Source organism: Thunnus maccoyii, chromosome 2, assembly GCF_910596095.1.
Source record: "Thunnus maccoyii chromosome 2, fThuMac1.1, whole genome shotgun sequence".
In the NCBI taxonomy this organism is placed as follows: domain Eukaryota; kingdom Metazoa; phylum Chordata; class Actinopteri; order Scombriformes; family Scombridae; genus Thunnus; species Thunnus maccoyii.
In genome coordinates this window covers 34624884-34649699 of record NC_056534.1, presented here as the reverse complement: position 1 = coordinate 34649699, position 24816 = coordinate 34624884, and the positions used below count along the sequence as shown (strand labels likewise).

Sequence of the window (24816 nt, the reverse complement as noted above, 5' to 3'; positions counted from 1 at the left end):
AAAACAAAACATATTACTTCCCTTTTGACATTTGACTTTCATGTTTATCAGGAATTATTATAGTATATTCAAATTAAATATATACCGATGTTCAAAGCAGCTAAAATAAAATCACAGAAACTCTTTGTTTCAGATCAGGGCTCGCTTAGCGGTTAAACGAGTGGACAGCTGAAATACAGACAAAGGAAGCTTTTCTCTGTGTTCTACAAAGGTGTGAAGCCTCTGCGGACTGACAGGAAGGGAAATGGCAGATTCGAAGCAAGATCTGAGGAGACTGAATGAGTCTTTGTTGCATCAGTCCAGAGGCCGGTGTCAAACTGACTGAAATGGCAAATAGCAGCATTGATCACCGTGGCGCCTCACCGTGTGATACTGTCAGCTCTCACTGAGATAAATGACGCGCTCTTCCCCTCGCTGATGATTTATTTCTTCTGGGTCAAGCTCTTTTCATTCATTTCACATTTGACACTGTATTTCTCAAAATACTGGGAAAAAAAAATAGGGGAGCTATTATTGGCACTGTTTCATTTTCAGTAGTCAGAATAAGTTTCTTTCTTTCCCGAGAGAATAAAACTCCTGTTTGCAAGGAATACGTAGACAGGTGTTCTTTCAAATTAATGCAGTGAAAAAATTAAATAAAAAAACGGACTCTAGCCTGGATAATGTTCTCAATGCTAATCCACTTAGAGGGATTTTAACTCTGAAAGAGATTTACAGTACAGCACAATTTGAGAAAGAGCAGGAAAGCACTTTGAACGGGTGCTTGGAGAAATGGCAGTCCTCCAGTTTTCACTCCAGCAGAGAGAGTGCTTCATACAGTAAGCCACAGGTTGAGTGCACAAAATGAATGAATGAATGTATGTATGCATGTGACAGAGACACTGCCATGCATAATGTATGTTAGTGCTACAGTGGCATTGTGATCTATCTGTATTATATCAGAGACACACTCACCTTCGCTGGTACTCAGATATTACAGCGTAGTAGCGTAAGCCATATGCTTTTACATCCACGATGATTTACATTTTTTATCCAATGCTCAATACACAAAAGATTAAAACAGGGCTATAACTGGTTCTGCTTGTTCAACAGATCACATCAAAACTTAACACCTACCAATATTTACTGAAGGTAGAGTTTGCGCCTGGTGCCATTTGTTTGACACCATGTTATATTGAATTGTAAATGTTCTGCAGAGACGAACTGAGTGCCAAGTGAAATGAACTCTGCTCATGAATCTTACATTGGGGTTGAATTGAATTGACTTCTGGGATGCCGAAAAGGAGAATGGATGAAGTTTAAAGTGCAGCATTATTATCTCCAGTTAAAGTCACACTTTTGGTTCTGCTAGAATTATTCCCTGGTGTGATACCACTATAACATGGGTTAATTAAACTTTACCGCTTTCTGACAGCTTAGTTGGAGGACTTTGTAACTCTGTTTAGTCTTCCTCCTCTTCCTGTTCTGTCTGCATATAAATGTTCACTCTGCATGCTAAATGTTACCTTATTTGAGTATCCAAATTATCCAAATTTATAGTGGATGCCGGCTGAGTGTGAGTGGTGATGAGAACCTGATAAAAAAAGAAGATGGATCCTGCATTTACTTGAAATGGGGAGAAGGAAGCTGCTCATGCAAATCCCAGGCCTGTGTTCAGGAATGACAAATGCAAATAAAACACGACAGATGGGTTGTTTTATTAACGCTGTCTTACAATACTAGTCCACATAACAGTATGAGTATACTGTGACTGATTTTATAGTGCAAAATAAAACGTATTGTCTGGTACCATCATCTATAATCAAAACTTTAAACCCTATGATTATATACTGCCACTTGGGAAGCTTGATCAATTCTAATATATCCAGAGGTTTTTAATTACACAACCTATTTGATGTGATTCGTTTTACATGGTTAGGGGTTAAAGTAAATACAGTAATATAGATAATGTGATATATACAGCCGATAGCCTAGAAACTGTAGACAGCCTGTAGGAGTTATTGGCTTTGATTATGTTATGGTTTTCTATCTTTGGCACAAAAAAAAGCCACAAATTCTTCTGTTACACCCCACAGTGTTATGGTCACAGAGATATTTGCATCTAAATATCCAGATATACTTTAAAACACAAGGGGCCTGTGGTTAGACAGTAGTAAACTATCGCGGTTGGCTGATATCTCTTCCATGTTATGTCTTCCATGTTATGAAATCTCCTGTTAATGCCGTACATTGCTGCCGTGTTGTGTTTGATGTTCTTCATGTGGTTGACTAATGCATCACCATCTGTAAGAACCAACTGGCCAATGAATCTGTTTCCTGTTATTTGGAAATCCTCAATCTAAGACAAATAAATCAAGTGGGAAAAAAACCCCACTGAATACAATAGATGCATGTTACTGTGTGATATGTTAAGTGCTGTAAAAATTAAGGAGAACAGTCTAACATAGCAGGAGCCAACAATAAGCGTGTTATCTTTACAAAAATATAACTCAGCTTCCTGCAACCAGTGGCTCCATTACTACTACTCGGTCTTACAGCGTCATACTTTCCATTAAACCCTAATGTTTTTCACACTTTGACTAATATAATATTTATGTAGAGAGCCTGGAGCAATGAACTGCGATAATAGGAGGCTAATGATGAATGAGAAGCTCTGAAGGCTAAGATGACTGTTTACACATCCGAACACATACACAGAGCCTTAACTGAATGGTTATAGTTTCTGATACTTGTTATAGAGCAATGAGAATAAAGAAGTGGTGTTCATGGTAATAAATGAGAATATTTAAGGGTGTTTTTGGGGTCTTCATGTGTGCAGTAATTTCCAGATGTATCGTTTGTACTTAAATGAGTACATCTTTATGAACGAATCATGTAATTCTCGCTTTGGCACCGTTGGATTTATTGTTCGCCCATCAAGTACAAATAGAGGAAGATGGTCACGCAACTCAAAAGCATCGGTTCAGTAAAAGGCTGATGAGGATTGATTGGCTTCCACTTCAAGTTGTGCGGAACTTGTACGAGAAAAAAAATAAGTGGTGATTGCGGTCCGTCGGTAATCAGAGACGAATTGTTTCCTGAGTGTCTTTTCATTACACACAGTGGTGTCTCGTGATGAAGTATGTTCATTCCATTTTTTTCCTTCAACGAGTGTGAGTGTCAGAGGATGAAGGATGCTGTCAGACATGCTGGGAGTCATTTTTTTTTCATGAATGATATTTTGAATTCATAAACTCATGCCGAAGCCTTTAAAATAGTATTTAACAGCCAAAAGATTGATTTCTTTAAAGAACAAAAAGATTTTTCCCAACTTGTACAAAACATCTTATGTCTATGTCTATCCATTTGATTCAGTGAGATTTTTTTTCTTTTCATTTTCCAAACAGTATGACAGCTCTTCCAAATATAAAGTGCAAAATTCAGCTCAATTCAAATCACTGTAGTTGGCTTTCCAACATGGGATTGATACATTAGAATGAATCAGTGTTTTCTCATAGGCTCGAATAATAAACTGTATGTAAATTGATTGGTTTGTGGTTTTAGATATGTTTCAGTTATATTTTAGTATTTCAGGCTTTTTAAGGCTCTTTTTTTTTCTCCTCCAGGATCCCAGAACGAAGCATAAATTCAAGATCCACACCTATGGGAGCCCCACCTTCTGCGACCATTGTGGCTCTCTGCTGTATGGCCTCATTCACCAGGGCATGAAATGTGACTGTGAGTATTTTCATTTAATTCATGCAACATCTCACTCAAATATGAGCATTGCATCATACGCCACTAAAATTTTGCCCTATTTGTGTTTTAAACATTTGAATCATATTTTAAAATGAATCTAAGCTGCTGTGCTTCATCAGTAGTTCAAGTGGCTGGTTAGAATTTAATCAAGCATATCAAGTGGTGTAGACATTTAAGTTGATGCCTGTACCTTTCTGTTATGGGTTTAAATGAGTCATAAGTGAGGCATGCATAAGGTAATATCATGCTTTGCTGAAAGTGGCTCCACACACATTATGTTCTGTTTTAGATCCACTTTGTCAGCATCAGTCTCCTGACAAAAAAGACTATTGTTCCTCTCCAGTGAATATCATAAGCCTATGTATTTACCCTTCTCCTTGACTTCCACTCATTAAAATCCCACACTGTCTATTTTCAGTCTGCAGCTATGTTACAGCACCTCGAACAGGCCCGTTTTACCGAGTGTTTATTAATATATCTCTCCCTCGCTCTCCTTTCCTTTAATCTTGTATTAGTGGATTAAAGTCTGAAAGTCTCAATTAGCTCCTAAATACATTATCCTCCACCTACTACAGACCACCAGTTATGGAAATTATTGCTCCAGGGTGTACATGAATACAGATGCGGATGGCGTGGCAAATTATTTTGGCACCTCTAATCACACTACAGTAAGATTTACACTGTAGTATTTTTAAGCACTGGTGAGCTGCAGGATTGTTACAGATGAGGCACATAGAAATTCATTTAAAATAAAAGGTATTTTTGTCTCGTGGAGAATAACGCGGCCGCGCAGTCATTTTTCATTATTAGTCACCTACTGACCTGGTGGTATGATGATGTAACTATTGGTAACTGCTCCCAATCCATGACAGGGTGGCTCAGCTGGCTGACACATAGGTCATGCATTCATGACATCATGAAGCTGAATCTGGGTCATAACCTTTTTATCTCCTCGCTCGTACAGCTTTCAGAAACCGTTTGATGTTGTGCCACACATGTATGATAGATGAAATGAAATTGAAATATGTCCTCCTCATATAGATCCAGTAAATCTGAAAGACATCTTTAAAGCAGCTTACTGTATCTGAACGTTAAGCCATAATAGGCTGCGCACAGGGTTTTATTAAAAGAAAACATTACGTCACCATAATAAATCTTTATCATAACTATAGATCATTACTATTTTCATTCTGTTGTCATAAACATATCAAAACTTTGTATAAACAATGAATAAAGTAGTTATTAGTGTGTTTGTCAGTAAATTTCCACCAGCATCAAAGTCAGTGTAGTTTGTTTTGGATCAAATGCATAAAGCTCATCTTTATCTGTATAATGTCCTCCTCCCTGATGTCTTTTATCTCCTCTCTCTCTCTCCGCCTCCAGCCTGCGATATGAACGTCCATAAGCAGTGTGTCATGAACGTCCCCAGCCTGTGTGGAACCGACCACACCGAAAGGAGGGGGCGTCTTTACCTCAAGTGTGAGGTCAGCGGGGATAAGCTGCAGGTCACAGGTAGGCCTCACACAGCTTCCTCTCTGTCAGCACTCACCCAATCAAACGGGCTTAAAAAACGCCACCTGTGATATATCTGAACTGATCGAGGCGCGATGCCTTAATGCTGCCTGCTTGGGATGCAGTGAATCCAACTGCTAACTGCATGGCTGGCCCTGTGACTATCAGTATGCTGCAAAGACTATTCCCTTTTGGCGCACAGATCGATAAAGCCTGTAGGAAAAAAAAAAATTCACAGTTACAACACACTTGGAAGGCAATCCCATACCAAATATGTAGCCCTGCAGTGTTGTGTGGTTTACTGTGTGGGCCTCGACTCTTTTTAAACAGTCACGACTCGCTCCGTGTTTGTCGGACTTTCTGATGTAACTGGATTGTGTCTGTGAAGCGTAATTGAATGCTTGATATATTAATTCATGTCTCATCAGAACACCATAAACGCAGGATCCGAGTGCTCTGCTCTGGAGCGGGGTCGTGGCTTTTCAATCGCTTTCTTACCACTATTCATCAGAAGGCTCTTCTACACAAGCATATTACTATTCCGGCCATTTTAATTACCGATACCTCCGGTTTCAAAGAAACACCTGGTCTTTGCCTACCGAGACCAGGAAAGGATGTAATGAGATACTATTAATAGAATTTAATTAATGTAATAAATGGTGATGTAATATTCCAGAGACCGTTCAAATCCATCAGAAATCCTCTCGCTGCAATTTGTTAATTTTGTATGAAGAGCTAAAAAAAGAGTTGCTGCAAAAAGATGCTGATTATGCTTGTTATGTTAAATAACCCATACATTAATGGATAAATATTTACACCACTGCAACATACAGTCTCTGCACAATAACAGTGAAATGTTTAAATAGATTTTAACTACTATCTGTTGTTATTTTTGTACGATTATTCATCCTTTGCATGCCTTGGCCATTTTCCGAATACAAACACCACATACAACAAGTATTTTATATTGATAAACCACAAATTATTTGACAGTTCACAATTGTTGGCTTTGCACACAGTGTTGAATAATCCTCTCAGAGCAAATAACGGCTGACCGGCTGCTGTAGTTAAGCTGAGATAATTTCACGCATAAGCGAGTTTGTGACCGGAAGGTTGGTGGTTAAATCTGAGTGGGGAAAGTGAAAAAGCAGCGCTTGCCCATCCATCATTACCACTACTGTGGAGCCCTTGAGCAAGGAAGGCCCCCCAAAAACTGCTCCAGTGTGACTGCTCAGTGGCTGGCAGAGCAGACTGTGGTTGTTGGGCAGCTTTTGGGTGGGAACGTGTGTAACTGTGTGAATGTGATACAAAAGAGAGGCTTCCTTTGTGAAACTTCCCTGAATAGATAAAAGTTAAAAAAAAAAAATCTGTCAAATGTATCTGTCGTGGCTCTCTGAGTCCTCAGATAAAAGTAGCGCAGAAATGAACGGTGTTTGTTTGATGCTGCTGTGAGTGCAGAGTTGTCAGTTTTGACTATTCAATGAGGGGCTGTGGTCCTCCGACATGACTGCTGCAGGATGCTGCATCACTGGGCATAGCACTGACATGAATAGTGACAGTTTGCACTAGTTTATAGTGCAATTAAAGCAATGATGATACATGGATGGTAGTGCACAATTATACAACTCTGTGCAGGAACATGCAGAGGCTACAACTGGCTAAAACAGCAAATACTGATTGTTAGGTCTTCATAAGACTTTGAATCACTGGAATTTGCACTATGCATATCAGCCAAGCTGCACCGTATTGTCGCATGATCTTTTTATACATGGAAACACTGAGGTACAACAGTGTATTTTTGATTGGTGCCAGTTTTGTCTTGTATTTCAAGGCATGCTGTAAATCCCCCTGGCTGTAATGATAGTGCATTAGCACATCTGCTAGAACAATAGTGACTGCAGGGAGCTGACAGCAGGCGCACATAATCATTCAATTAGCTGGCTAACGGGGGTCAGCGTATTGCAAGACCCTGGCACTGAACCTCACTTATCAAATTATCACTGAAAGACACACGGTGAATGTGGGCCGGGAAGTGGTGCAACACCTACATGCATGCTTAACACAACAAAAAGGTTAGGAAACTTTTTTTTTGAGTGGTGAGTTTACATTTTCTGGGCAGTAAAGTTCTGGAAATGTTCTAAAAATGTACAAAAACTTGCGGACACTCGCGACTACATGAAGCACTTACATGGTTGATGACAACTAACATAATCCAAGATCTTGCCAAATGTTTGACTTTCACTTTTGGCAAGTTGGGTTGTCTCTTTGTCTGCATCACAGAAACAAACTAGTTTAACTCCCCAGAAAGTGTGTTTCTTTTAGTAGCACTGTAGCGTTTAGAGTGATTTTTTTATAGCTAAGTGTTGAAATACCTAAACAGTGACAACAGTCTAAACACAGAACATATTGAGTTGGTCCAATAATGCACAAATATTTAGTCAAGATTTTGGGATGAGACCTTGCATTTCCCCCTCTCCATCTGGTGTTGTATCCTGACATGCGTTCATCTCTCACCATCCAGTCATCTGCCTGAAAGCATGAGCTATTGCTGTAATTAATGCAGCTGATAGAGTAAATACAACCTCCTTGTGATTACAGAGCTGGTACTACTGGCTATATTACACACAGTATTTGGTTATATCTGCTTTAGAAACACTCCGGTGCAGTATTGCTTTCATTTTTGCTGAACTGCGCTCCACCACAGACTGCTATCATAACTCATGATAATGATCTGTGTATACAGTATGTGATGAAAATGCGTGCATATTTCACACTTGTATGTATCTGTTTGTGAGTGTATACACCAGGGATGGGAAACCACCATTATCACCTGCGATCTGTTTGGTTTGAGGGAAACCCTGCAGACTCTTGGCCCTCCACGGTGCATGGTAGCCAGTTCCTAATGCGGATTCAACATGCGTGTTATCATTTGCATGTGTTCTCTTGCTGATGTGTGTAGGTGTGTGTGTGTGTGTGTACTGCTGTAACAGCCTGCAGCCAACTCAGGCCGGATTGTATCAAAGATTACATTAGCTGCTGTAGACGCCGTGCAGACAGCCTCCCAAGCAGAGCTGTGTTACTTACACACTGTAGAGTTTCACAAGAAGGAGCAGTGGACGGCTGGAAGACAGAAAACTTTGCATAATTTTTAGATGTATCATCCTGCAGCGTGTGTGAGCCTTTTTATTAGGATGTGTATGTACTCAGTGTCACATTTTTGTCAATAAAAATCAATTTTGTGTGTCTGTATAGTGGAATATATGCATGAGTGTACCAAAACAGCAGTTATTTGAGTTATTTGAATCTTTATACTTTAATATTCTGTACATTGGAATGCTGTGTGTGTTGTCACCGGGGCTAATATAGCTGATGATGGTCTGTAAATACCTTCAAACCACAGACTGGCCACTTGTGAAACCACAAAAATGAATTGAATTAATTTTTCATGTAAGTTAACCAACACTTTTAACGATATTTGCATTGAAACAAAGGATGCTGTTGTCACGGACCTCTGACCCCCCTACTGTAGTTCCTTCTATCTGTGCCAGATATTGCAAAGTTTTATCAGAACCATCTGAGTCAACTGGAAAACAACCGCTTCAGTTACATAAACTTGTTTCATTTGGCTTCTGATGAGGATTTTTTTTTTTTCTGTTCCTCGTGATTCCAATGAAGGAGGCCCAAATGAGGTTTAAGAGCAAAGTGCCACGCTGACATCTGGTCTCGTCCCTGGAAAGTGGTTAGCTTCTTTGAATTCTGCAACTAGTTTATTGGCTAATTTTCCTTTATGTACACACACACACACACACACACACACACACACACACACACACACACATACTCTCCTTGAATTCCTTCACTTAAATGAGTTTTACCAAAGCACATTAGGTCTGAAGCACAAGCAGATCTTCTTCTAAAAGAGCCTTATTTGTTAGAAACCAAATTCATGTTTTTAAGTTTCATATTTTCAAAACCATGGAACCAGGACTTCTCAGTATTTCTTATATTTTTTGAGATTATGCAACCCTATTAAATTTATAATGTAACAAAACAAATGGATAGACTTTCAATGTCCACATGGCGCCTTAAAGTTGAGGGTGAAAGCTGGAACGAGTGAAGACGATTAGCACGCACAGCGTACTTTGAGTTATGAGGGACTTGAATTTCCTGCAATTCACAAACGGTCAGAGGCGAAATGTGCAACAGAAAATGACACGACAGCCAGAGGAAACAGCTGTCCTTTAACCCCATACATGAACCAGACATTTAACCCCAACCAGACTAATAAGAGACAAACAAACTGACTTTCTGCTGAAAAAAAAACGAAACGATAATGAGTTCCTACGAAACACTGAGAGATACTGTATGGGTGTGTGTATTTCCAGAAACATGAGTAGAGAGAATGTGTGTTTTTGTCAGTTGTGGTGGTGAAATGGAGATGGGAGGGGAGAGGTAGAGAAAGAGACAAAATGGTTTCTGTTTGTCTGTTAAAGGACACACACAGACCGCTAACCTTGTCCTCCGCCTCTCATTCCTGCAAACACACAGCTCCTTTCTGTCCGTTGGTGCTGAGAAAGCCACCCTCCTGTTTGTTTCTGCAACCCTATTGTTCGACGACTCCGTGGAAGTATTCGGAGTCACTTGGGAGAGGTCATTTATGTCCCGTGTTCTTTTTATTTATACTTATTACTATTATCACTGTGTGCAATCGTGTGTGTGTGTGTGTGCATGCACCCTTGCCATCTGCAGGTCCTATCGGGGTGTGTGAGAGACAGTGGTAATAATTACATTTCTGTTTTGTTCCCTCGTTGACTCATCCAGTCCTGCAGAAAGGCCTCATTTAACTCTGCTCTCCCTCTCACTTCCCTCCTCTCTTTCTCTCCACTTTAAACCTTTTCCTTAGATTTTTACTGTTGCCCCGATGTCCAAATGTGTCTCTGCTATTTGTTACACCGATGCTGCGTGTGTGTGTGTTTCATATGTAGGTGCAGTATAGGTGCAGTGTAGGTGTGTGTGGGTCAGATTGGTGCTGAGAGTGGATATAGATGTGGGTGGATTTTACTGTTGAACCTTCTGGAGGTGTAGTGGTTTTACAGTAAAAGACAAAATCAATCTGTTAACTTCTGGCTGATGCTGCTAGTAGCAGCAGTCTATCTCGCATTTCTCAGTTGCTGTTTCTGAGGTATATGTGTGGATAACTGGCTAAATGTAGGAAATTTAACATCACACAGAGATATTTACAGCGGTGCTACATCAGACATACCATGTGAAAAATGTCTATAATGGTGTTTATCATCATATTCCACATATATTTGCTTTTCTTCTCTGAATAAACTCATTACATTTATACCTTTATGTCTGCATTCAGAAATCTCTGTCCTCTCTGGGTTGATGAGGAAGATTCTGGGAGATGCAAAGTGAAAAAAACAAGTCCGCTTTCTATTCTAGAGGTGTTTAACAATGTGTTACAACAAGTCTAGTGTGTTATATTGTGAGCAGCAGGACTGTAGTTGTATGTGTTCCTCTCTATCTTAAACTCTTTCATCTGTTTTCACTCATATCACTCTCTCTGTACCGTCTTAGTTTCCTTCTTTTTAAGGCTATTTTAGGTCACTCACTGTAGGCAGAGGCGGTGTCAAATGTCAAGTTTGAACACTTAATACTGTACCTATTCATAAAAATAACTGAATTCAACAGTTGATATACAGTATTCCACATGTACAGTATAGCGAATAGAGAAAGTCAGTCGCTTGACTTGAGCCTGCAGAAGGACTACTTTACCCTAGTTCAGGATTTCATCCATGTTAAGAACTTTTGTTTTCCAGTATATTGGCTTTTTTGCATTCTTTTTTCTTGCTCAATAGTGCAGCACATCCCCCTTTCCAGCCCTTACGCCCATTGAGCTAACCATGTTGATCATCGCAGTGTCTGTACTTACATAATACTCTTAATTACATCCATCTTACCACTAAGTGTCTCATTCAGTTAGCCAATCACTGAAACAAAATAAATATATTCCACCTTTCACTACTGGCTTCTCTGAGTCAAGGGAAGACTCGCTGGAAGGCGGAGTCGGGGTTGGATGGAGCCTCTGTCTGGGGTTTTGGATGCAACCTGCGGGTTGCCGATTGATGATCACTGCCCGATGATGTGAACGCAGCTGACTTCCATTGCTTCCACTCTGTAGCCTTTCCTTCCAGTCATTTCCACTTCTTTGTAATGTGTGACTCACCGTACAGAAAAGCCAACAGACTCTTGCCAAGTGAAAATTGACTTAAAATTCCTGCTATTACATTTTCCTTATGAATCAGAGTTAAGATACAGTTGACAGTGTTTTTTTTTCCAGGAGCCACTGGAGCAACAGTGTCTTCTGTCTTAATGTTCTGTCGTCAGCTCTTATAATAAAGATACAATCCATCAGAACAGCACTGTAATTGATATAAATATATTATCATTTTAAAATATCTGTAAGACAGTTTATATATAAACCCAGTTATAGTCCTTTTTTTAGCCCCCATTAGGCTTCCAATAGAGAAATACATTTAGCTGAGATCATCCCATCGGTCAGCTCACTAGTAAACAAGTAAGTGGGAACATAAACATAAAAACTCATGTCATACTGAAGACGTGCTGGTCGTTCCACGTCCTTTATGATGATATAATATCACATTATAAAGCAAAAAACTCCTGCTTGTCAATGTGAAGTTTTTTCTCAGAGCAGTTTGCGGACTCTCAAAGGAGAACAGAGTTCCACAGAGAGGGTGGAGAGTGAAACTCGTGGTTTAAGGTTTATAGACTGTTTACCCAGGGAGGTGAAGAATAAACATGACTGACCTCATTTTTGAGACAGGGTCATCTGGTGTTAGCTGATGACAAGGCTTTGTGTGTGTTTTCATGGATCATGTAAACTGTTGAAAGGACGAAGGAATGAATGAAAGTCAGTAGCTTGCTATTATAATGTCACAAAAAACATTATAGATGTTATCATATCCACCTACACCCACTTCTAACCTTTTGCTCAGTGCAGTAAGACACATCCTAAAGATGAAAGTCAAACCACTGAAACTTGAAAAACTGAAAATATTAGTCTCGGATTGTACCTTTGACACAAAAGTCTGTGTGAAAAACTAAATAAATAAAGATTTTTTAGATTCAAAGCCTTCAAAGACCTTATTTCCTGCATTTTATATTTGGACATTTGGTTGGTTTCCTGTTGACTGTTACATACAGTAATGAACAAATTTTGAAATTTTGGAGAGGATGTGGAGAAATGACATACATAACAACATACATAACAAGGATAAGATTTGAAGAAAAGTTGTGTGACTACATTCTTATCATTCCTAGTATGTAACGACGACATCCTTGACATTTTTTGCAGTTTGTCTCTATGATATCAAGACTCACACGTACAGACTCTCCCCTTCTTTCAGTGTCTTTGTGGTGCCTCATAGAACAGCTGAACTTTGTGTGGGATTTATGCTGCCAGACTAGCAGAAGTCATGTCATTGGTATTCCTGGTCTGTCGTCTCTGCCCTGAATCGACTCCCTCCCCTCAGCATGTTGCACTGTTGTCTTCTCGCAGTTTTAACATATGCCTCTGCCTCTCGTCGCTTTCTTTCCTTCTTAGTTTTTCATGTAATTCCATTTTTCCAAAAGAGAAATCTGCAGAAGTGCATCTTCATGGTCTGCTGGCCTTCTTCAAAGTATGAAAACAGCAGCATGATTTACTTTTCCCATGCAGTCTATTTTTGATATAAGCCTTCTAGAGAGATGTGAAGGCTTATAATCTTGAAATCTGGCAAACCTTAAGTGAGTAAAGGCTTAACAGCTCACCTGGCAACATGTATCATAGATAGAAGTCGGAGCACTCATTGTACCTGTGATTGTGACTCAACAAAAAGAAATATTAACTTCCATACTTTGCAGTAATAAGTTACAAACTTCACTCAAAGCATATTTCACGAGGCACTCGGTGCTGATTAGCAGCGATAAGTTCAGAAACCCCAGTAAGGCTCAGCTACGTTGAAAATGTGATAATACAAAGTCTTAAAATACTATATTTTATATTTGGAGGTTGTTCAGCTTTGCTCAGATTTTCTACAATCTCATTAGGTCAACAGATGTTATTTTCCAGGGTTTTGGTTAATTTTAGTCAGAGCACGGCTAGATAAAACAGAATTCCATAAGTTTTTGGTTTTTTTGGAGGCATTGCACCATGTTTGGCACACTGCTGCTGTTTAAAGGCAAGCCAAGATAGTGGCTAAACTGGTATCCAAGCAACAATGCCCCTACACACACCCCTGCTTCCTTTGTCCAAGTGTTTCGCACTCTCTCTGTGTGTGTGTGTGTGTGTGTGTGTGTGTGTCTATTTGCATATGCATGTGTTTCTAAACTCACAGTATGCACAGTTCACTTATAGACATGTCCCAAACTACAAAAACATGTTCAGGTTTTTCATTAAGAAATAAAATAATTTGACTTTAACCAAGAATGTTCAACAGCACATATGAGTTTGATTAGTTTGTCAGCTTCAGTCTCTGCAGTGCAGCTGAAAGGAGTTAGGACTACAGACACATATTGTTCCGTTTATGCCACAGTTATATGGAAGGAGGCTCTGTGCCAGCATTAGACAGTCTAGATTACCCCCTACTGGCCTTGACTGGAAGTACAGTTTGAGGTGTATCTAGGTGGTGTTTTACTTAATGGTTCATTGTCTGCAGTCAATAACACAGATCCAAGTTTTAATTCCTGATGCATCGCCCATGTGAGTGTAACCATCAGCGGTGGCGCAACCGAGGCGCGATGTGGAAGAGAGACTGAATACATTATTAGTGTGGAGGAATACAGAATCAGCAGGTGGAGTCTGAGCAAGTTTCAGTAACGACCAATCACACGAGCTCCTCTCATCCCCTTTAAACGTAGCAACAGGTGAAATGGGGCAGAGAGAAAAAAGTAGCAGCAAAAAATTCCAAAAGACAAATTCAGGAAACCTCAAACATTAATGCTGATAAAGGAAGAATGAAAATAAAGCTGATGTGTTCTCATGTGTTAATATACTGCAGGACAATTAATACATTTAGACTCCACAGTTTTTCTCCTCCTCTGTATATTTGCAAGTCTTCATTTATGCTTTTATAATATCCTTAAATAAACAAATACAAAATCACAGTTTGGAAATTTACTGGTTAGTTTTAACACTGTTTGGTTTAAATATTTAAATGATGAATGAAGGTGTCCGTGCTGTGCTGGCTGTGTGTAATGTGAACAGGATTTACTTTAAACCTGTTTGAAGGTGTTTTCATGAATTATGTTGTATTTGATAGGATGTAAGGATATTTCTTTATAGGATATTGATGTAGATTATATGGATATATGTCCATACCCAGAACTGACTTGACTGCAAGTAGCAAAACTAAAAACTAAATATACTAAATATACTAAATATAACTAAATAACTAAATAAATTGATACTCGTGACATGACAGAAAATACTTAGATCCTCTAAACTCAGTTAGAACTTTTATTTAATAAAACTATCCAGACAGCTTTGATGGAGCTCAGGACGCATCCGGACGACATTCCAATATTATTAAACTTGGAATCCGTGAGTTTTTCCAGTCTGATGTTAAGAAAATACAAAACATTAATTACTGTAAATCCTGACTGATCTTGTCACTATTTCAGAAGATTTTAAATAACTAGTAAAGTTTCCTCTGCTGCGCAGCTCCTCTCTGAAACCAAAGACTGAAGATGAAACGTGTGTATCATTCCTGCTGCTGTGTGACGACTGCAGCTGTTTAAATTAACATGGAAAAGATTCAACATTCCTCAAGTTGTTGTGGGAAACTCGTCCAACAGAACGAAATTACCAAACAGGCACGGACGCAAAAAAAAAAAAATAGACTCGCGCCCGAGGAAAATTGCATAAAGACTGCGTTTACCCCGGCGATGGCCTTGTGCTGGCAGGAAAATAGGGCCCGTTATAGTCACAGCAAACTTATTAACCCCCCTAAACACACACACACACACACGCAAATCCTGAAACCGATACTTAAGGGTATAAAAACAGAGCAGAGCTTTTTCATTTTGTTTTTATATTTTTATTTGCTATTACCCTTGCAGTACTAATTTACAGTACTTTTTTTTGTGATATCATACTAGGAATATTTATCGTGCAAGTATCCAAATCATACTATATCATTTTATTTGGTTTGTATTGTTGTATCACTTTGATGATCAGCGCTACTTTCTTATGTTCACGTTGGTATCTAGCCACTGTAAAATCACCCCGTGTGCATCATGTCAGTCTACTGAGAGCTGACACTAAAAATAATTCCTTTGATATACAACCTAGTAGCAGCAGTTTTTCCAGGGATACAGTACACATAAACATTTATCCCATTTACAGCCACTACTGCGGTGAATGTACAGACTAGCAGGGACCATCTGCTGTTTCGTCAAGTAGGTGAAACAGACAGAACCTGTGATCTGTGATTGAATTTATGGGATGATGGGAAATGGAGGAGAGAAAGCTTTTTTTTTTCTCACACGCAGTATACATTAAGTCTTTGGTGCCTGCAGACTGGCTTAACGCTTTTCCATTGGATTTCTGAGAAAGCAGAGGGTTGCCAGCTCAAGATCGCTCAATACCTTCCCACACCTCAAGTATGCTCTCCCTCTCTTCCTCTGTCTCTCTCTCTCTCTCTCAGTGTGTGTGTGTGTGTGTGTGTGTGTGTGTGTGTGTGTGTGTGTGTGTGTGTGTGTGTGTGTCCTCTAAAGCAGCTCACTCCATCACTCATCTAACTTTACACCTCGCTAGCATCACTCAACACCCAAATCCTCCACCACAGGTGCTAAGAATAAAAGCAAACAGTTGGAAGGTATTTACTCCTGGCTTATCAAATAGTCGTTTGATGTTATTGGTGCAACCATAGTGATAAAAAAAAAGAAGGTTTTACTGGTGACTCAAATTATAGAATAGCATCGTAGTATGAACTAGTCTTACAAAGAGAATCTTACAGTTTTTGTGGCTTTTGTGAAGAGTGTCTCATTGTATTTCTCTTTGCCATTTACAACAGTTGCTGTATTAACTCAGTGGTGACAATCCCTCATTGATTTTGTCTGTTTATCCCTCTTAATCCTATCAATACTGTATCTCATTCAGGGTGTTCCAGCTAAGACAGTGGGTTTAGCAGCCATTTCATGCGGTCTTAACTTACTGGCTTAACGCTTTCCTCTCTAGGTCAAAGGTCAGTTAGCATCGTCACTACTCATGCCACCTTTGTAGTGTGACTGACAGGGCCACATGGAGAGATTTCTAGGTCTCCGGGGGGGGCCTGAGGTTTAGCCAAGCAAGGCTGGCATTCACCCTCTCCCAGCGGGGACGCTGGGTGCGTCGTACGTGGATAAACACAGTACGCGTGAGTGTAACTGTGTGTGTGTGCTCTGTGTTGTAGCTCAGGTTTGGCAGTGCTCCATTGCTCAGGGCTAATGGAGTGCTAATGTCCCTGGTGTGCCCTTGTTTACTGAACAGCTAAATACAGGAGGACAAGAAGAGAGCCTTCGCCTACTTAAGCATGACACAGCCTGCAATTTTGAATCACCGTTCCCACAACACTTCCTGCAATTGCTCCCCGTATGGCTCGGCGCCACAGACAATCCTCTCAGGCTATGACATGCTGCTTGATCTCGAACACCTGCAATTTAATTCTATTGATGTTCACCTGTTGCTTAAAATAAAGCGTTTGTTTTTCTGACCAAAACAATTTGCACTGCAGAAACCAAACTGAACATGAATGAAGACCTTAGTGTAGATAAAAGACGGTGTGTTCATTTAGCTATTCGAACAAGGCCGATTTAATAAAATCCATCAGTCATTAGCGGGCTAGCTGGCAGCTCTGTGTTTTTGAGGTGTGCTGAGACCGGTTTGCTTTATCTCAATTAGCGAGACTCAGTCGTGCAAAAGCTTTTACAGAGTCGCTCTTACGTATAGACACAAAATTTAAAGTTCACCTGTGTCTCTAGAGACAAATTAACATTGTTTTTTTTTTTATTTCCCTCAGTGTCTGAAGGCAAAAACATGATACCCATGGACCCCAACGGTCTGTCTGATCCATATGTCAAGCTCAAGCTCATACCAGACCCCAAAAATGAGACCAAGCAGAAGACCAAAACCATCCGCTCCAGCCTCAACCCCACATGGAATGAGACCTTTAACTTGTGAGTAAATTAGCTGTTGTCATCTACAGTCTAGTATGTTATACACTGGACATATACACCTGTAATGATAATATTTTACTGTTTCACTGTTTTACAGCCAGTTCAGCTTGACATTTACATTTTTTTCGTAGACGTAGGTTTTGTAAATGAAGCCTAAATTCTGAACACAGAACTTTTCATAATAATCATGTGTACCGTCTGTGTCGTGCAGCAAGCTCAGGCCTGCAGATAAGGACCGCAGGCTGTCGGTGGAGGTGTGGGACTGGGACCGGACAACCAGGAATGACTTCATGGGAGCCCTTTCCTTTGGCGTGTCAGAGCTCATGAAGGCCCCAGTCTGTGGCTGGTAATACTCACTTTTCTTCAGGATCAAATGGTGTCTCAAAAAATAATGATTCTTCAATAATAACCAAGTAATTTAATTCTGTATATACATATATATATATATCACATCTCACTATCACAGCTTACATGATGGGTTCCCTCAAACACAGCACCTAAACCATAGGCTAAGTTTGGGGTTTTGCTGTGGGCAACAACTTATACAGTATTGATTAATGGCCACTTGAAGCTGCAGCACCAGTAGGATTGTCCCAAAGGAGCAAGAGATATCCATTTTTCATGTGTCTGCTCTGAGACGTGTGTCAGTAAGGATGGTTCCAAATACGCCAAAGGCAAAGAAACCTGTGAGCTGTGTCCAGGCCACAGTAGGTCAAGATCAGTGAAAGAGTAGACTAGTAGGGAAGAAGAAGGGAAGGTATATGAACTAATCTGTCTTTCTCCCTCCATCTTCCCTTTCCTCCTGTCTCTCTCTCTTTTTCCAGGTATAAGTTACTGTGCCAGGAGGAGGGGGAGTACTACAATGTTCCCATCTCAGAGGAGGATGACGGGAATGAAGAGCTGAGGCAGAAATTCGAGGTGAGGATTGTGTAACCGCGCCGCTGCGAGTTATTGCCACCTCGTCTGTTTGTTGACTTGACTTATTGAATCGTGTTGTCTAGAGTGGCTATGACACAGAGGTGTATAGACAATATCACTATTATATCTACAGTTTCTCAGTGCTGATTGTTTTGTTCCACTTTCTTTTAGCTCAGTGGAAATGCTTTTATTTCCCTGGCCACGATTGGCTGCCAAAGAGACTTTTCTGTTGGGTAACATGTTAAATATATATGGTGGTTATTCTCACTGTTATGTTTACATGTCCTGTAAAATTTGGAAATGATATCAAATGGTCACATGCTTTCCTTAAATGACAGTGTGCTGTTTTCAAAGTCCTCTTCAACTTGTGGTTGCTTTGCATCGAAGAGTTCACTTCTACTGTGAGCGCGTGTGTCGTGTGTTCTGTGCTTTTTTACACAGACAGCTATCTTTTAATCTACAGAGACATTTTCTTGGACATAGACCTGGTTAAGAGTGAGTGTGTATCATCAATGTAGTTAAGACTGATAGCCTGGGACAGTTGTTTTACACATTTTTGCTAAAAAAAACATAAAATTCAGTTAAAAATCATTCAACTGTTTATGGTTAAATGCCAATGAATTAATCAATGAATAACAGCTGTTATATTGGGTCTTTGATGCTCTGTATCTCAAAGCTGCACTCTTGTATTCTCTGAAGATTTTATTTTAACTGTACAAACTTTCAGCGTGCAAGAAATTAGTCTCCTTTAAGAACTTGAAAAAATGTTTCAAGTTGTCAGACTCAAAAAGTTGAAGCCCAACTACAGTCTGTTTTTACTCGATAACAATCACTGCACTGTATGACGTGTGATGATTGTAAACTTATTTTTAATAATCACTAACATATGATCGTTCTCTGCCCATTAATGTGAAGTTTTTCTTCTTTGTTGGATACTGGATGATGGTGATCATAGCACCTTTCCAATAGTTACGTAAAAAGACATTTGTATGAACAGTGTTGGAGTGTCTAAAATAATAATTAAATAATAAAGTCTTTTCTCTTGAATGCCACCCAAACACACACACACATACATTCACACATTGTTTAAGACTGTTTTTAGGTGAGGTCACTGATGAGACACGACTTAGTGCTCTTTTTCTTTCGTCCAAATTGCTGCGTCTGGCCCGCTGAAATTGAAGCAGCTTTTTCTGTGTCCCTCTGATTGCCTGCCATATTGTTCAGCCTCTCGGGAGGAACCCAGGTCTCTGGAGGAGACTTTTTAAGGTTGTTTTCTGCTACATTCCTGCTACAAATAGAGATTTGTGGGGAAAAATAAGAAAAGATGAAAAGGCAAGATGTGAGAAAGGTCAAGTTTGGAATTTAAAGCTTTGTTGTTCTTTTACTAATGAGAAAAACAGTTATTAAAAAAAATGACACTATACTGTGAATTTAAAGCCTTAAACAGATTTCCAGTAAATGAAAATAATGTAAAAAATTGTTGTTGTTGTTCTTAACAACAACAAAGCCAGCGGTCACATGACACCAGGTCATTTCGGGTCTTCATACAGAAGGTGAGGTTCATGTGGTGGGAAGGTGGGAAGACTAGGTGAAGAATAGGAGTGTTGATACGAATCAAAGAATCTAACCTCCTATCACCTGTCTGCATGTGGTTGTCATGGTAACGGGTCCACGAGACTTAACAGTACAAATATGCAACCACTTTTAAATGTTTTTGCATCTTTACAGTAGGTCTCAAAATCGTTCATCCACCTGACTTAATCTGTTTTGGACTCTCTGCGCTGGAGAATACTTTACTGTCTCCTTTTTCCTCTTCATAAACCCCTCTGTGGTTCTCTCCCTTTTTTTCCCTTAGCTTCCTGCTCCCTCCTGTGTGCTTGGTGAGACTTACTGTACAAATGCTTCTTCATCCCGTGTCACGTTGTCATATTTAATGCAAGAGTTTCTCTCTTCCTCTCTCCCCTTCTTGCCCCTGCTCTCAGGACTGCCAAATTAACTTTAATCTAAAGGTAGCCCTCTCCTCTCCTCTCCTCTCCTCTCCTCTCCTCTCATCTCCTCTCCTCTCCTCTCCTCTCCTCTCCTCTCCTCTCCTCTCCTCTCCTCCTCCTCTCCTCTCCTCTCCTCTCCTCTCCTCTTTTGTCTTGTTTTGTGGTGATGACATGTTCCTTCACTTCTCCTCATGTCTGATCATTTGTATGTGGTTCCATGCTACTGCAAATAGATCCAGTTTACTAACAATTTGTTCTGGATGTGGGGTTGGTATTCGCAAGAGAAATTCAAGCAAATGTATAAGAAGGAAACTCACATTCCTCCAGTGAATCCAGGCTGCTCCCTTTTGTACCAAGAAGGACCACAGATATTTCAGCACAAATCAAGAAAAGAACACTGAGCCCTTGGTAAATTGTGTGTACAGTAAATTTGAGTCTTCTCTTCTGTGTCTTCACTGCTTCCTCCGAGTCTGTCAGAGGATTGTTAGTAAAACCTGATGCCATATTGATCACAACTCATAGCTACATTTGTCTGCATGTGTGTCTTTGTATTCTGTATGTGTCTTGTCTGTGGATCACTCTGCCTGTCTATGTCTATGTGTACTTACATCATCATCATCAATACAGGTGAAACCTGGATTTACAGCACACAGCCATTCATGTCATTCATCTAAGAACCTGCATAAGCTATATCTGTCATATCTTCTACTTCCTCTATCTGCCGGCATCTCTTTGTAAGCTTGGATCAAACATTCAGTCACATTCAGATGTTACTAATACAAGAATAATGAATGTTCCACCCCAGGAGAATATTCAGTAAGTGTGACCACTAGATGTCAGCAGTGAACTGAAATATATTGTAAGACCATTTGCAGTGAGCATAATGAGCAATTGTGTTCCTGTGTATGTGTGTGTGTGTGTGTGTGTGTGCGTGAGTAATTCACAAGGCCTTCATTAGTGTGTAAGAGTGTACGAGGTAACATAAGTTCTTTATTTAACCAAATATTATCACCCTGATTCTTCTTTAAGTTTTGATTTTTACACCAACTTTCCTGATTCTCACTGGCATTTGCAGATTTTTTTTTTTTTTAACCTGTGGTTATTCTGTTTTGTTTTTCCCTTCATCTTCATGGTGATATTCAACTAGTTATTTTTAACATCTAAATGATGAAGGGAACATGTGGTTTTACTTGATCAGGAAAATAACAGAGGTCAAGTCATTTTCACTCAGTTATATTGGCTCTTCGTTCTCTCTATGATTCTGCCACACTAGGAGTTTGTACTTAACGGTAGATTATTACAATTGGCAGCACTGTAAACATAGTAAGGGATATTTTAATTACCTATAGATTGAAATCAACCAGTTCAAAGGCTAAAGCTCAAGCTTTATAGTTCTGATATGATTACCGTATCTTCATTGATATTCTTCTTTGTGTCTGTCTGTGTATATGAGCTGGACTCAGTGTTTTGCCCCTCAGTTATCTGCGTGTTTAAGTCTCTTGGTTTAGTCAGCTGTTGTGGTTCACACCTATACACAAGTGTACTAAGTGTGTTGGCGCTTTTGGCTCCCTTCTCCTTGTGGTTTCAGGACCAAGCACATGTGGAAGACAAAGATAAGGTGCGTCTGAGAGAAAGGAAGTAAGGCTTCTGCTCGCTTGGCTCGGCCAGGCTCTTATCAATAAAAGCTAAAGCTTACAGGTGTGCTGTGATCTGGTGCGGTCTGCTCTGCTTTGCGTTTCTCTGCTGCTCTCCCAGATTAAGAGCAGACTATGGTAGATGCCATTAACCACACTAAAGCTGCTCGGCATTGTTTAGCATAGCAAGTTAAATACCAGTTGTTATTGAGATTAGTTTGAAATAAAGTGAATTGAGGTTTAATTAATGCTTAATTGATTCCTGATGGTGAAACGTGACCCAGTGTTTTAATGCTGTAATGGGTCTACATTTGCCATAAATTGCCAAATGAGATCAGTCTGTTTTAATCAGAGATTAAATCTTTTTGGAGAGATGTTCAAGTGTGATTATAAAGTGATCTTATTATTGTCCTTGCTGAAGCTGAACAAGTTGCTCTGTGTAGCATGTGGACATAGATTACACCTGCAGGATCGGTTCAGCATGAGTTTGGATCTGTGTTTGGCCTTGGCTGAGTTTGAAAACTGGACATGGCAGTCTTGGTTGTGTTTTTGTGCTGACAGACATTTATGTGTGGAAATGTATATTGTATTTGATGGTTGTTTGGTATTTAGACTGCTACAGAGGTGAGTGACGTGGGCACTGTAGTTTTCTAGAAGCTTCCCTTTAAGCATCTTGCCGTACTGGGAGAATAAGCATGACTTTGGCATGAAGGAAAGTGCATAGAAGACAATTTTGTCCCAAAGCAGCAAGAGATATCCATTTTTCATGTATCTAATTTACAGTCTTTTGTGTCTGCTCTCAGATGTGTGTCATGATTTGTGCTAACAGTAAGTAATTTTTTTAAAAATACAGGTCAACATGAGAGACACTTGTCTGGACCAGACATGCATGTACATAGCAAAGCCAATGTGACATCTTCCTCTTCATTACTCCAGAAGCCATGTAACTGTCTGTTAGTGAAAAGAACATCAGTGCAGCCTCATTAGAAATACATTTTAGAGACACACATAAGTTAAAAGTCATGTTTTGCCTGTTATGTAGGTGCATCAAATATGTGAAACTATATGCAATAGATGCTAGAAAAAACACTGGAATAACCCTCCTGCATTATATTAATAATCAACAAAACAGTGACATTTATACTTTTAAACATATATAGTCATATGACATGCAACACACTAATGTAATGTTTCTTAGTGGTCTTATTACAAATGGTTTTAAGCATGTTTGTTTCATGAAGATTCTTTTGGTCCTAATTTAAGAAACTTCATAGATAGTGAATAGTATTGCTCACTGCAATAGTTTATTATTCTCAGCTTTCCCTCTTTAAGCCATTAAGCTAGTATTGAGGTTGCTTTTGATTAATTTAAATGTTGATATGTTATTAGATGGTCGATTATTAGATGATTTGTTTATGAGTTTATTGATAATTTGACAAGAAATAAAATACATATAAAAAATGTATCCTTGTGTTTGCCACAGCACGGTATACTTCAAAAATTGTGTCTGTTTGTAAGGAGCCATTATTGTGAGTATCACATCCGCTCCACAATGACAATCTCATTTCACTCCATTTATTTTGAATTCTCCTTATCAACCAGTGTATCGTGGCTGTGAGTGGGTAAGTGAGCAGTGTGAGTGAGTTGAGTCATTTTACTACAAGAAGAATCCACCACAAAGAAACTTCTCCTAAATGTATTTCATGCATGTAAGAACTTTTTCAAATAAGGTCTGCATTTAAGAAATAGCAGCTAGGTATCTTGTGCTCAGCTACACAGTGTGTAGCAGTTGTGTACACGTTATGTGTGCGTGTTACTGTAATCTGCATTTTAAGATGTGTATCTCTTACACACCTTGTCCTCTGTTCCCTGCGTGCAGAAAGCCAAGCTAGGCCCAACTAAGAAGGTGATCACCGAGACGGATGGTAGCCCCTCCACCCAGCTGCCGTCCAACAGCTTGGACCAGGTCAAACTCGGCGACTTCTCTTTCCTGGCTGTACTGGGGAAAGGCAGCTTTGGCAAGGTAGGTTTGAAGCCTTTTTTTTTTGTGTCTCCTCCTGCTAAAAAAACAAAGTGAAGCACTTAGTGTCACTGCTCATATAAGGTGCCTTCACTCCCTGAGAGGAACTACCAACTGGGGAGCTACACTACATACCGTCAAGGGCTTTTTTCCTGTTTGCATTCGTACCGTCAATGGAAATGCTGAAGTGACGTAAACCAGCCGGCCGTTGGTATAGCAACGTCGCTTCTGCACAAGATACAACAACAACAACAAGATGGAGGATGCCATGATCGGAGCTTCATGTACGACCAATCATATACTTACGTTCCTCTTGTTCTGGGAGAGTACATACCCTGAAGTAGGAGCTAAAAAAGTCCCTCAAAACGGTGTTCTAAGAACTACAATCGTTCCCAGTTCCTGCAGTGCGACCCAATAAAAGGGGGGTGGTTCCTCTAACAGTTCTCAGAACTATGAAAAAGTTCATCCAGTCTGAAAGCGCCTATAGAGAGCATAAAATCCAAGGGCACAAGAAAAATATGTTATATTGTACATAGAAATGACCTTTTCCTACCTTTATCTTTCCCTCTGTCTGTCAACTCTGAAGGTCATGCTGGCGGAGATGAGGGCCACCGAAGAGCTGTATGCAATAAAGATCCTGAAGAAGGATGTGGTGATCCAGGACGATGACGTTGAATGTACCATGGTGGAAAAGAGAGTCCTGGCCCAACAGGAAAAGCCACCCTTCCTCACACAGCTGCACTCGTGCTTCCAGACTGTGGTAGGTAAAAATGCTCCCGGACAT

General features: G+C 39.8%; 1 protein-coding gene across 1 annotated transcript in view; it reads left to right on the top strand.

Annotated features, from left to right (window-relative positions):
- Positions 1 to 24816, top strand: part of prkcaa (protein kinase C, alpha, a) — a 146390-nt gene that overhangs the window by 80131 nt on the left and 41443 nt on the right. The window contains exons 4-10 of the mRNA XM_042434571.1: positions 3606 to 3717; positions 5122 to 5250; positions 17316 to 17472; positions 17684 to 17818; positions 18297 to 18390; positions 23892 to 24035; positions 24619 to 24792. Of these exons, the coding sequence (XP_042290505.1) occupies positions 3606 to 3717; positions 5122 to 5250; positions 17316 to 17472; positions 17684 to 17818; positions 18297 to 18390; positions 23892 to 24035; positions 24619 to 24792 (945 nt within the window). The remainder of the gene's footprint in view (positions 1 to 3605; positions 3718 to 5121; positions 5251 to 17315; positions 17473 to 17683; positions 17819 to 18296; positions 18391 to 23891; positions 24036 to 24618; positions 24793 to 24816) is intronic.